The following is a 14,467-nucleotide window of genomic DNA, read 5'->3' on the forward strand; positions in this document are numbered from 1 at the left end:
ATTAAAAAATCCACCAAAACACAACATTTTAAATAAAATTCCCTGTGGTCCTTGCATTCCAAATCAAAGCCAAAAAAGCCTGCAGTGTCCAACATTATACAACAGTGACACTAAACAAGGCCATAAGTGCTGCTGTCATCAAAACAGATCTCTGCAGTGAACAGATTCTCATTGATTACAGCATTAATCTATAGTGCTCCGTGCTGTACTAAAGTAGCTCCCAGTGTAGCATACACTAAAGGTCTTTTAGCTCCTCAATTAACCATTTCCTAAAACAATGCACAGAAGCTGCTACCTTTCTGAAGCCAGAGAGATGAAACGTTGTGGTCCTTAAAGCTAACACAGAAGAAAAGACTCAGGGAAATGTTCAGGAGCTCATCTTGTACCCACTGACACTCACTGCAATACCCATGGGTTAAGATGACAAGGTTGAGCAGATGCCTGACTGTCAGACCACAGAAAACTCACCTGAAATGATTTGGTCCCATTATCAATCACTGGCAATCGTCCTGCCAAGCCCTGTGTAACAGATCATTTCCTCTGCAGTTTCCCTAACTGAGGAATCTTACTCAGCTCAATGACAACTGGCACCAGAAAGCATAAACCAAGAGTGTACACAATTGATTGTTGGGAACACAGGCAAAAGTGCTTCTTCAGGCTCTTCTGGTATGGCCAGCCTAGTGCTAATGGTGGCTCATCTCCAGAGGGCAAAAGGACAACCTCAAACAGGTTTTGCCAGGGAGTTGGGGACAAGAGAAGGTGGCTCATATTTCTGATATTTTTAAAGATGCATATTTTTGAGGACTGTAGATGCATAATTCATAATACAATAGATTTTTTTTTCTCACTGAGACACAATAATTATCCTCTCATTGGCTCACCTACATTTTACTTCATCCACCCATATTTTGTGTTACAGAACAACAGCAACAGTAACAACAAAATTAGTTGATTTGAAATTATGTTACTATCTCAATTACATTTTTATTGTAGTCCAACATTCAGATTCCAGAAACAGTGATGAATAATGATACACTTCTCTAATCATCTAGGGATTATTTGCTGAAAAACCAAGGTGGACTGCTTCTAGTTTGTTTTAGAAAACGAAATGGCCAAATGATGATAGAGAGAAAATTAGGAACATCTTTCATTTATTTAAAACAAATGGCGCTGTGTTTACTTAAATTACATGTACTTGTCAAAAATAATTATCTCATGAGAAAAAAAATTAAAACTGAGCCATGGATCATCTCATTACCAAAACAACTGCAAAATATCAGCCTTAAATGAAATGGCTAATTTGAACAATTTTTCTCTCTTAAAAGAACATATTTATGGTCTCATTCAGAATCTGTTTGCCTTTTTTTCTTTTCCCAAACTTCCGCCTATGCTTAAAGCTGGCTGTAGTCAAAACCTGACCAAGTTATTGTTGGGAAAAGCAAAAGGGAAATAAGCATTAATTGAATGCTTATTATAAATAAACATTAATTGAATGCTTATTAAGTGCCAAATATTATACTATTAATTTTATTTAATTTATTTCTCATAGGCTTATGGAAAAATCAATAACACTTATCCCATATTAGAGATGGGGTTTAGAAGAGCTAATTAACTTGCCCAAAGTCACATGATTTATAAATAGCAGAGTTGGGATTTGAACTTGGCTTTGTCTGTTTTGAAAGCCATGTATGAGCTTTTCACTACACCATGGTAGTTAGGAGTTACTGCAATTATTTTGTTGAATTACTTCAAAGTTATGTTAGTTTTTGTGAAAGTACTCATGACTTGTTGGCGGTGCAGCGGGGGCCTATAATGCTCTATTTCTATTTCCCATGTTTCGAGGTGGTGAGGATTTTCCGGAGCAGCTACTGGGACTGAAGTCTTATACTTGCTGAACTTAAGTTGCTTCCATTATGATATGGTCATTAAGAAGACATACAGATGGCATGGTCTAGAGACAGACCTGCCGGTCCAGCAAGCATACAGAAGAGAACCAATAGAAAGGGAGTCAAAACTTTCAACAACCAATATACTCATTTTGTCTGGTTGAAATCACTACCATATAATGTTCTTTGACTAGAATTTAAGAGTGCATGAATCAGGCTGGGCGCAGTGGCTCACGCCTATAATACCAACACTTTGGGAGGCCGAGGCAGGTGGATCACCAGAGGTCAGGAGTTTGAAACCAGCCTGGCCAACATGGTGAAACCCCATCTCTACTAAAAATACAAAAAATTAGGTGGGTGTGGTGGTGGGTGCCTGTAATCCCAGCTACTCGGGAGGCTGAGGCAGGAGAATCATTTGAACCTGGGAGGCAGAGGTTGCAGCGAGCCAAGATTGCGCCATTGCACTCCAGCCTGGGTGACAGAGCAAGATTCCATCTCCCAAAAAAAAAAGAATGCATGAATCATATAAGCCTATGTAGGCTCAAGTCAACTGAAATAAAACATTTTAATACACTGCATGTGTCTATTGTTGTGCTTGAGTTTTGAGATTTAAAAAAATATTTATTTCTTTATTCCTATTTCTTTTCTCTTGTTTATTATCCAGTAGAGGCTTACTTCAAATTATAAAGTCATTTTGAATGTCATTAATCTAATATTTGTCCCTCATTCCATCTCATGAATTTATGTTAATTTAGTATAATTACCTTGAGTTCCCCAAAGTGCCTTGATATAAGAAAATTTATCAAATAGTAACAAATCGCATTTCTAACGGAAAATACTTAATAAATCCAAACAGGGTTTATCAAGTATTTTCTGTTAGAAAAGCAATTTTTTACCAAACCCTATTGGATTTATTAAGTATTTTCTGTTAGAAATGCAATTTGTTACCAAACTCTGTTTGGTTTATTAAGTATTTTCTGTTAGAAATGCAATTTAATAAACCAAACAAGGTTTATTAATCAAAATGGTATTCATAGATTTCAAAATTACAGAATCAAAGCAGAGAATCAATATTAGAAGAGATTAATGTTGACCTTATTCTAAAATATCCTTACTCATTTCTGGGTACCACATACTATGAGCTTTCATGCATAGTAACAAGTGTTATTCACTGGAGCCACTGTCTAGGTAAAAGTAGAAAAAATCCTTCTATTTTCATTTTTTAAATTCCAAAATTTATGTTAACAATATTTACTCATTTAAAATACTTCTACAACTCTTCCATCTTGAGCCATACATATCCTTATTCTGGGTTATATATTTCACAGCCTCATACTTAGTTGTAATTCCAGAGCTATATCAAAGACCAGAAAACTGATTTCCCTTGGGAGAGAACACATAAAACCTAACATCAAATGCAATTTTGAGCTTGCTTCATATATTCCATTTGACCTTGTGCTATTATAGTTTAGGTCAAGCCCTGCATTTGTGAAAAGGTTTTGGTACTTTCACAAGAACCCAGGAACCATTATTTTTAAAAAGTGACACAAACTTCCTATTTTTGAATTGACATCCCACTAATGATACTGCAATTTGTCATGTATTTCTCATTCTTTGTATGAGATAGTAAAGCATGGAACACATTGACAGAAAAAGAAAACCCATGCACAATTAAGTAGCCTGCTATTTTTTTTATTATTTTCACAGAACATTGATTTTCTAATCTTCAAATCTTCCTTGATTTGGCTATTACACAGGAATCAATCATAAACATAATTAATCATCTTAAAATCTTTAGGGCTATATTACAAACCCTACAATCTCATTTCAGAGAAACAGATTAAAGATAAAGTTTGTAACTGGAAATTTTATTCAATTAAGAACACTGTGCACCTGACACACAGAGAATAGAAATATTTTGACTGGAAAATAGATACAGTGGGAGTGTTAAATATAGATTTGGGTACAACTGGGACAAAAATGAAGTGGGATTACCATTATCTATTGCTTACCAGCAACTGCTCGTCGAGCTTCAATTGTTCCCTCTTCGGAATCAACAGACCTCACTTCTTCCCACCCTTCTGAAGAGACATGAATCCCAGGTGCACACATGACAGCAAACTTGCAAATAAATCCAGCTTGAGAGATTTAAGCCTTGCTGTTTAAACCACTCTCTGCTGCTCAAGATCTTATCTAAGAAGAGTGTGAAGCGCCTCCTTCATCACTCTGCTTATATCATTGAACAACAGGACCAGCAGAAAATGGAAACTGAAATAAAACATTGGTGTGAGAACAAGGAAGTCTCCTTGCATGACTGACTCAGGTCACTGCAGGCACTGTGCAGTTACCCAAAGGACTGCTTGGATAAAATACTGTAGACAAGCTTCGGTGGGCCTGGTGGTGTGGGGACTGGTAGCATTTACTGAGGAGAAGCATATTGGCATCTCTGTTGGGTTTTAACCAGATCCACAGGATTCAGGAAATAAGCTCTCTGCCAGATGACACTATGCTCCTAGCCATTCCTTCTGTTTACTTATCGTCCAAATTACTCTAACTAGTGTCCTTTGTCGTGCTGTGAGCTTATTTGTGGAGAAGGCTAAATAAAGGATTTTTATGACAATGAAATGGCCATTGGCCCATAGAATGATTTCTTAACCAAACTCTTCTGCTTTTGTTCAGTACCATTCAAATTAATTAAATGGGAGCACTTATTATTATTATATCTTTGATTTATGAAGAAAAACACTTCTTTTTGTTTCTTCTTGAAATATTCGAACTTAGGCTGTATTTTTAACTGTTATATATTCTTTAAATAATAATTACCTCTTATTACATAAACTTTTTAAGGTAGCTTCCTGCTTCCTATTATTTTTCTATCAGATGCAAATACATATATATGTGAATATATTATATATAGATTCCTATTTTATGTGACATGCTACAAAACTAATACACATTTCTGAAATATGAAGAGCTATACCTTCTGATAAATGAGATGCATGTTCCTAATTTATGAAAAAAATTATGTATTTTTATCTACTTTAACTGTAGTCTTTTCACTAAAACAAACAAACTAAAAATTTCCCATGTAATTTTAATTTAAGCATATTTTCCTGCAGGTAATTATTATTTTTTTGGATTTCAATACAGAAAATGTTGTAAATAGCAAAAATAACACAATCACCTTGCATTTGCATATATTTCATACTTCCTAAATAATATTCATATGCTTCAAAATGAAATCTGAGAGGTAACAAAGATGGATAGCATTAACAAGAGAATCAACCATGTAGAGAAACAGACATGGAGTATTACCAAGACTGGTTTATCCTGGAAATGAAATTCCTAAGTCACTAACCTAAGGCTTCTACTTCACCAAACTTTCATTTTCAAATTAAACTTTGGTACTAATATGACAGCCAGAAAGTACAGATAAAAACCTATTACAATCAAATGCCAATATTTTTAATGTTGAAATATTAATCACATATAATATCTTAGAAATTCCTTTTTATTCCTCCATAGTCCTATTAATTCCATATGTAAAATAAATCTGATTTTCAAATCACAAATCTCCTACAAGTATCCTTTGAAGTAATAATCAATAATGTATAGATTTTCTAAGTTCCGTATACCACCAGCGTATTAAGGACAGTACTGAAGTACTATACGAAAAATGTATATATTATTTCCAAACTCTTCCAAAGTACTTTCAAAAGCTGAAAAACATCTCTACTAATCTATAGCTGACTCACTTATGTAATATCCTCTGTTGCTCACAATTACATCTTGTAAAAAATGTATACTTCAATGTAAACAAATATGCTAATCATTTTAAATAATGAGAATGTCTACATAATTTACTGTTGATAGGATGTAAATCTAGCATCTCATTCTTTATGGGACTACAGAATGAAGACTGCCCAGGTAGAACTAACACATTACTACTGAGTTGACTGGCTAAATCTGCTGTGTGAGCCCTGCTATATTGTATTAATGTATTGGCACTTAAGAATCAATGGCAGGACAAACTCTGGACAGAAGAGGGCAAATCCATTGTCTTTTAATCTGTACATGTGGAAACTCCAGATCCTTTTAGTAATACCAAGATTCTTAATCTTTACAACCAGTAGTAGAATATAATATGTATGAAAGGTTATGGCATAAAAACATGTTCAGGTTCACGATACCTCCTCTGAGAGGTTTTCATTGACTAAACCCAATGCACATTAATCTTTTCATTGTTTAGCACTTCCCTTTAGGTCTTCAAGGGACAGTCAGCCTTACGTAATATTTCATTCTGTTATTTCTTCCAATTTTCACTGATCCCTGCATGCATGCATTCAGAACTTCTTTCAATCAAACAAAAATTCTGAGTATCAACTATACTAAGCACTGGAGTAAAAGAAAAAATACATAGAACAGGTCTGTGCCTTAAAGGTTTAAATGCTATTACTATTCCCATGTTACAGATGAGGAAACCAAGGCTTAGGTATGATAAATGACATATCAAGTCAGTGGCAACACCAGAATTTGAATTCAACAAAAGCAATAACAATCAAAGCTAATATCGCTTTAGATTACCACTTCCTTAAATTTGGGGACTCTCACAATATCAGGTTCAAGGCTGTGTTCTTGGCAGTTTATGATTGAGGCAAATAAATCTGCACTAAGTAAAACATACATTATGCTATTGGCTAAGATCCTCCATGAGAATATAGTATAGCTCTGCCATGCCTTAATCTCACAACACCAGTTTACAGAGATGTTAGCAGATGGTTTAAAACAAAAGGGACCCAATCACATGTATTCAGGACACACTGCATATTCTATTATTTTCTAGAAAAATAACAAGGCACGTTACCAGAAAAGGTGGTCAGAAGTCCTGCATTGAGGACACTTTTAGCTAAAGTTAGCACTGGCTAAACTTACTTGAGCATAAACAATATTTTCGGAAACATTTACTAAGCTTGTTATTTTGCAGAAATAGTTGGAAAAATGCTTGCATTATTAATACTGTGTATTCTGATTTTTGTTAAGCTATCCTAAGGAACAAGAAAGAGAGAGAAGTATTGGATCTCATTTTATAGATTAAGAGTTGATGTTCAGGACCATGTTGCTCCTTTGGGTAGTTTCTGTAATAAAAGGGACTCATGTCTTGTTCTGTCACTGGGATATCTGTGATTCGGCTACCACAAATTATCAGCTCAGCTCTCCTTTTCCTAACCCAGATGGACAGCTTCTGTACCAAAGTTCCATTTATTCAACTCTACATAATCAAATGGAGGGAAATGTTTTTTGTTTTATGTTTCTTTCTCTTTTTTTTTTTTTTTTTTTTTTTTTTTTTTTGAGACAGTCTCACTCTGTCGCCCAGACTGGAGTGCAGTGGCGCGATCTCAGCTCACCGCAAGCTCCGCCTCCTGGGTTCATGCCATTCTCCTGCCTCAGCCTCCCGAGTAGCTGGGACTACAGGCGCCTGCCACCACATCCAGCTAATTTTTTATATTTTTAGTAGAGATGGGGTTTCATCGTGTTAGCCAGGATAGTCTCGATCTCCTGACCTCGTGATCCACCCGCTTTGGCCTTCCAAAGTGCTGGGATTACAGGCATGAGCCACTGCGCCTGGCCTGTGTTTATTTCTTTTGCTGAAACTTAAAATATTTCAAGACAAAGTCCAACTGACATAGCCCAGTAAATTCTGACTGCATATAGCTAAACACAGAATAAATCAATATTCAAGATACAATTTGTGAAGCAGCAATAACAAGATAGAAGGCAAAATTAGTTTCGAAGACATAAGAATTCTCAAAATATTAGGATATTTATATATATCCTAAATATTAAATATATTAATATTTAGTTCAATTTCTTCCAGGATTGACAACCTCTTTCATAATTACAATTTCCTGAGTTATAAAGCTTCAATGCCTCTTATATCACTATTTACAGGCTTCCCACAAGGGTGATTTGGACACTAGAAGCAACTCCGGTTATAAAATGCCTAACTGGAAAAATTTAAAAGGTTAAAAAAGACTCAAAGTATTTGACGCTATTAAGGGGGCTCTGGATCCCAAATTGCTCTGAAATTCAAATTCAAATGAAGTTACAGGTATGTAAATTATTGTTTTCAAAGTGTAGTAATGATGTCATTTATAATATAAGTGAATATGAGTATCCAATGAATTCTATTCTTTATTTTACAGTGTGTTAAAGGACAAGCATGTTTGAAAGAGATCTTCAATGAGAACTGGTCTGTATCATTTGCTTTGATTTGTGATGTCTTCTAAGCTAAGGAGCCCTAAAGCTTCCAGACCCTGACCCAACCATATGGAGAAACTGAGGCAATTACTGGATATGGAATAAAGGGGATCAGAATAGCAAACATGTCAAAATTTCAGACAGTGCCAGGATGTGACCCATGGTTGAGTAGGGAATTTTTCAGAGATAATATTTTTAAGTTATTTGGAGAGACGACGTTTGGGTAGGAAAGGAAGATCAAGAAAGATATAAAAGGTAAGTTTGTTGTGTGCCTAATTAATAAACCTGATTCACCTACTACCATGGAATGTCTCTCCTCCAATTTTCACCTTCTAACTGATCCTACACATTACCTACAGGAGACCTTTTGAGTGTTTTTCATGGTGATTAGATATTTAAAGGATAATCAGAAGTTGACAATTTCAGCCTCAAGCTTGGCACAAATGTTTTAGTCATTACTGTATTTCTCTGTAAAAGACAAAAAACATGTCAGAAGAAAAAGGATTCCAATTTATAAAGCCAACATTTTAGCTCTCTGAGCACCATTTCTTAGCATGTGCCTGTTCTTTGTAACTTTAATAATTGATCTTACGGGAATGGAAAAAGTTTTGAGCTTAAAACTGGATGGGAAAGGTATTATAGAACGAGGTATCACTGACCAAGGACCAAATCTAATGTTATTTTCTTGATGTGGGACTACATTACAATGTAGGCAATATAAATTGAGTGTATAAAATCCACTTAATGAACAGATGAGCAGAATGAGATTTCAATTTATTACAACAGACTTATCATTTGTTTTTGTTTTCACCCACAGTTCAGAGAGAAATAAAATTACTCATTTACCTAAGCTGTGTCAAGTTTTATATTCATCCTTCTTTCATTATGGAGAAAGCACTCTAAGTGTCCTGGTCTTGTATAAAGATGCAAGGTTAAAAAAGAGGTTAAAAAATCGCCATTTCCTGCTTCTTAGGAGGGAAACATTCTCATGGCCCTGCGTGGTTTAAAAATGCAAGCCCCCAAACATTGTAAGTCTTGATTTATCCAGGCATATTGCTGAAGTATCACCTCACATACTTATAGATCTAATTTTCTCATTTCATTTCTGGCACTTGGAGGTTGGAGATTCCTCTTTCACACAAACTCAGCTATGCCTTAAAAAATGTTATCTTTATGCATCATTTACAGGTTTTCTCAGTGGAATTTGGGGGGTTTGGGGAGAATTTGTTTGTTTGTTTGTTTTGCCTACTTTTAATTTCCTCAGCCTCGGGAGCCATGTTACTGTAAACTGGAAGTAATTTCAAGTGGTGTCCTAATTAGCTTTTTCCCTTTGAGATGTTGACAGTTTAAAATCTGATTTGTCAGTTCAAACGCCATTAAATGGATATATTTATTGTCCTAAAAGAACTACAATTCAAGTAATGCTATCTGAAGTAATAGTGCCTTCTTTATCATCCTATTGCCCATACACCTAGTTGCTTCCTAGGTATAGTCATGGACATCAGCTGTTTCTCCACAAAAAAAAAAAAAAAAGAAATCAACAAATTAAAGAAGCTAAATAGAAATGTTAGGCAAAATATGATGAGACTTAAAATACCAAGTTATTAAAGAAAGCATATAGTCAAGTAGAGTCAAGATTATTTACATGATGTACAAGCTAAGTAATTAAATGCTACACAGAAGCGTATGTCTCTATTATTTCTACACATCATTCTACTTTTCTATTTATATGTATCCACCTGTTGTCCTCTCTATGTGAGAAGTATTTTGAAAATCTATTAGGAATTAAAGAAAACAAATCAAAACCAGTGGTTTTCCAGAATAGAAGGCTCCCTAAATTCTCTCTCAGCTGAATTTCTAACCAAATCACATAAAGGCTGGTACTTTCTCTGGGTTATACCTTGCCTATAGGACCAGACTACTTCTTGCTTGTTTATTCCTCTCTCAAATAATTTTCAAAAATTTTTCTTAAAAATATTTATGAACTTTGTGTCAAGATACAAATACACATATAGTCTTCTACCTCTAAAACAATATTTATTTCAAAAAATAAAGTCATACTACAAAACATAAATAAGATAACTGTAGAGCTGGAATCTTTAAAAAGCAAAGTGGTGAAAGTGACTGAAGCCACCCAGCCCACTGAAAGGTAGTGCAGGTGGGTAGAGGCTACTGGAGCTGCAATGTCCTGTCCTGCCAGTAGAGAAGTCAGTCCATGCCTAAAGCTCCTCCCATTAATTAGGCTAAAAGTAACCCCAGTCAATCCCTCCCAGGGTTGCCACTTGCAATGCGCTATATACCCCGTGACTTGGGATCAAGGTACTGGAAACTATGGAAGAAAAAAGTCTATGCTATATACCCAACTAGAATATCATTTAAGAAATGATAACAAACTAACGGTTTCTTACTACCCCCAGACACTCACTGAAAAAATTAACAAAGGACATGCCCTGACAAGAAGAAAAATAAAGCAGAAAGGGAAAATGAGAAGTAACCAAGAACAATGAAATCATTTAAACATGTTGGCAATTAAGTATTAACTACAATAATAACACTGATATCTATTTATGTGAATACTGAAACACAAGTTGAACTTAAATTCCAAATCATATCATAGAAGACAGAATAAAGACAGTAAATTTTTGAGAAAAGTGAAAGCATGCTAAAAGTCTTCTTTCATAGACATATGATTTAATTTTAGATTTTACTAAAAAGTTCTAAAATTAAGTACTTCATTGAAAAGTGAAGGTTTGCATTAAAGGATAGAAATGAAATGCATAATCCCTTAAGCTCTAAAAGAAATGAAGAGACACGGAAAACAACTTGATCGGTCTTTAAGAATGCATGAAAAGTAAAAAAGCAAAGCCAAGGAATGAATGATAAATAGAAAACCTGAGCAAATGCAAATACAAGAGAATATAACTATGGTAGGGGTTTAAAAACACACACAAAAAAAGACAACAGAAAAAAATATAAGCATACTCATTTTGGTATATATCCTGTTAGTTCTCTGTGCACATATGTAATCATTTTTTCAAAAACATACCATACAGTATACATATAATTAGCAATCCCTTTCCCTCAAGTATCACAAATATATTTTTATGTCATTAAATATAACAATATATAACAAGATTTTCATGGCTACACAATATTCCTATAATCAGTGCTTTTTAACCAGTATCTTATTGTTGGAAACTAAGCTGACTTCCAATGTTTATATCATAGAGTTTGCTGTCATAAAAAATACTTGCCCATATCTATCATAAAGTATTTATTATGCCAAGATACTCTTTGTGATGTGATCACATTTTATAAACTAAATATAAGTAAGTCAGAGGTAATGATTGCAGCTATTAAATAAATTTGACAAGTTGACTCATTATTTGGGTTACAGAAAAGTTCTCACATGATTTCAGTTCCAAACACCAGGCTTGGTTGAGTTTGAACTACTCCAATCACTATTCTAGTTCCCCCATTAATTGTGAAATACACAATCTCATGCTCAATTCAACTCAGTTTCCCAAAAGTCCCTAATTTCTAACCTAACTCATAGTTTCCCAAAGAAAGAGCTGTCTTGGCAGCCCTTACACCTAATTTAGAGCTCTTATTCTTTCTGGGGATTATGCCAATTAAAATTTCAGCTTCTTTCCTTCTGATCACTTAGCTGTCAGTCTGAGCTTCCTAACCTGTTTTGTGTTTCACTATTATTATTGATGTTATTGATGTTGCTTTATTTCTTTCTTAAATCTAATGGCAATTCTCTCTTAATAACTCAGGTAGTTTTTTCTGTGCATTTTTTTTCTCTTTCATTAAAATACACAATAAATTAATGTCTAATGGTAGGAATATTACAGTTACCTCTTTGTAGTTCAAAAATTAATGTCCAAATTACTAAAATAATTAAAGAAACAGAATCCTGAGAACACAGAAGTAATTACTTCTCTGTAATTAGGAGAGGTTTCCGTAATTACACAAGAAACAAAGTAAATAATGTCTTGTCATCCAATGAAAAGGTACTTATTGACCTAAGTAATTTTTCCCAAATGCATGGCTATTAAATCAATAAACTTAACAGATATGCCAAGAACTAGAAGACAAGAAAAATTACCCTTTTTCAAACCCAATCATCCTCAGCAGTACTTTTATATACATCTTTTCTCCCTATGAAATTATAAAATTTATTAGTTTCTTACTTTCTAATTACTTCTACAAATTAGAAAAGAAACATTCAACAATGTACAACTTAATCCAACAACTATAATTCCATGTATGTAACTATAAACTATCACTTTAGTAACCATAAAACAATATATAAATGTAGAAAGATGATTTCTCCATTTATGCTTATAATTAATTTCCCTTAGGAAAGCACATGAAAACATTAAGAATGAAATTGGGTATTCAAAGAGAACGATTGAGGAGAAGGTGAAATTTGATTTTAGTTTTAAATCACAGCTAGAGATAGAGGACATTTTAAAAAGGCAGAACACTGCCAAATAAAGGAGATGGAAAAGTGTATGCTAAATGTGAAATACAGGAAATAAACACTAATTAGTCAGGAAGAACAGAGTTCTAGAGGTGATTGTGTCAAGACAAGTTAGGGCTACAATGAAGATTGAAGGGTATGGCTGAAGTTTTTTTGGATTTCATTCTGTATATAATGATAACCCAATCTATAGAGTTTCACCACTGCACCGGTTGGAATGACAAAGTGTTAGGACAGTTACAATTACTACCTTTGTATGATCCTCAAGACTCTGAGCAGCACTTTCCCATTTATTACCTCAAAGTAGACAGGACTTTCAGTTTCTGTTCCAAATATATACAAAGTCACTCTTGTGTTCCTCAATCCCTCCCTCATTTATGTGCTCCCAAGCACTACAGAGCTATCCCAGGCAGAATTCACACCTGCTAGTCAGTCAGAAAGTGAATTCCTGGGTTAGAGTTCCAAAATATACCTGGATTCATATAACTCTGTATTTTATTCCCCAAACATAAGTTAAATCATTTTGGATACTTTCCCAGTCAAATGTGTCTTCAAATTAATATGCAACTTTTTATTGGAAGCTCATCTTATGATACAAAAAAAAATTCTCGTGGGAGGACTAGCACTTCATAATTTATGAAGGGTCAGGTTTGAGATTTGCCAATAACAATACTCAGGCCCCAACCCAGAACACTAAAATCAAAATCTCTGGGCTTGGAACCTGAATACTAGCAGGTTTTTCAAAAATCTCCTCCCTCAAGTGACTGCAATGTGCACTGAACTTATTCAACTACACATTAAAATAAATTTGGGGCACTGCTCCACATTGACTAAACTAGATTAGTTTTTGGTGCTGCCCCAGCACATATTTTTAAATACTCCTCAGATAATTTTAAAAGTACATAAAAATTTTAAGATCACTGATCTAATCCAACCCTCTCCTTCTGTTGCCCAAGGTAACCCAGTTCTTGACAGAACTAGGATAACCTGTTCCCTCAATCTGTAACCTCTGGGCTCTTTTCTCTCTACAGGTCTATAAGCTTATTCTTCCTAGAACAGTGTGTATGCCTGTTTTTCTTTGTTCATGCCAGTCTCCCTCACTAGAATGACACATTGGTTCTTTCTGCCCAAAATCTACCCCAGCTCTAATATTAAACGTTGGCATTCAAGCTTCCTTCCTCACTACTGTAAAATATATTATCTATGCATTCTATTTGGTGCCATAGAAATAATATTTATGGGGCCAGGTGCGGTGGCTCACGCCTGTAATCCCAGCACTTTGGGAGGCCAAGGTGGGCGGATCACAGGGTCAGGAGATTGAGACCATCCTGGCTAACACAGTGAAACCCTGCCTCTACTAAAAATACAAAAAATTAGCCAAGTGTGGTGGCAGACGCCTGTAGTCCCAGCTACACGGAAGGCTGAGGCAGGAGAATGGCATGAACCTAGGAGACAGAGCTTGCAGTGAGTCGAGATTGCACCACTGCACTCTGGCCTGGCGACAGAGTGAGACTCTGTCTCAAAAAATAAAAAATAAAAAATAAAAGAAATAATATTTATGGAGTACTTGCTATGTATCAGGTACAAGGCACCACAGAGCCATGCATAATCTCATTTAATCTTTAAAACTACTCCATGAGGTATGTGCAATTATTATTTCCAGGTTCTAAAACGATTGAACTTGAGGCTTAGAGAGGGGTTAAGTAACATGTCCCGGGTTATCAGTCTCTGGCTATGCCTAGAACTTATGTCCTCATGATCTGGGATATTAAACCCTCTTTATAAAGTAACTTCTCAATAAGGTTCTTCATGATCATATGTTCTTCATAGACAA

General features: G+C 34.9%; 1 protein-coding gene across 48 annotated transcripts in view; it reads right to left on the minus strand.

The window, feature by feature from the left end:
- The window catches only part of RIMS1 (regulating synaptic membrane exocytosis 1), a 522,383-nt gene that overhangs the window by 192,488 nt on the left and 315,428 nt on the right, over positions 1–14,467 (minus strand). For 7 of the 48 annotated variants that reach the window (XM_030809362.1, XM_030809359.1, XM_030809357.1 and 4 more), the window contains exon 1: positions 3,899–4,390. The exons of 17 other annotated variants lie outside the window; for them this stretch is intronic. In XM_030809362.1, coding sequence (XP_030665222.1) covers positions 3,899–3,998 — 100 coding nt within the window. In that variant the 5' untranslated portion in view covers positions 3,999–4,390. Of the gene's footprint in view, positions 1–468; positions 2,134–3,898; positions 4,408–14,467 lie in introns of those variants that run through there. 24 more of the 48 variants (XM_030809379.1, XM_030809377.1, XM_030809376.1 and 21 more) reach the window with 15 other exon arrangements.

This window comes from Nomascus leucogenys, chromosome 3 (assembly GCF_006542625.1).
Source record: "Nomascus leucogenys isolate Asia chromosome 3, Asia_NLE_v1, whole genome shotgun sequence".
NCBI classification, from domain to species: domain Eukaryota; kingdom Metazoa; phylum Chordata; class Mammalia; order Primates; family Hylobatidae; genus Nomascus; species Nomascus leucogenys.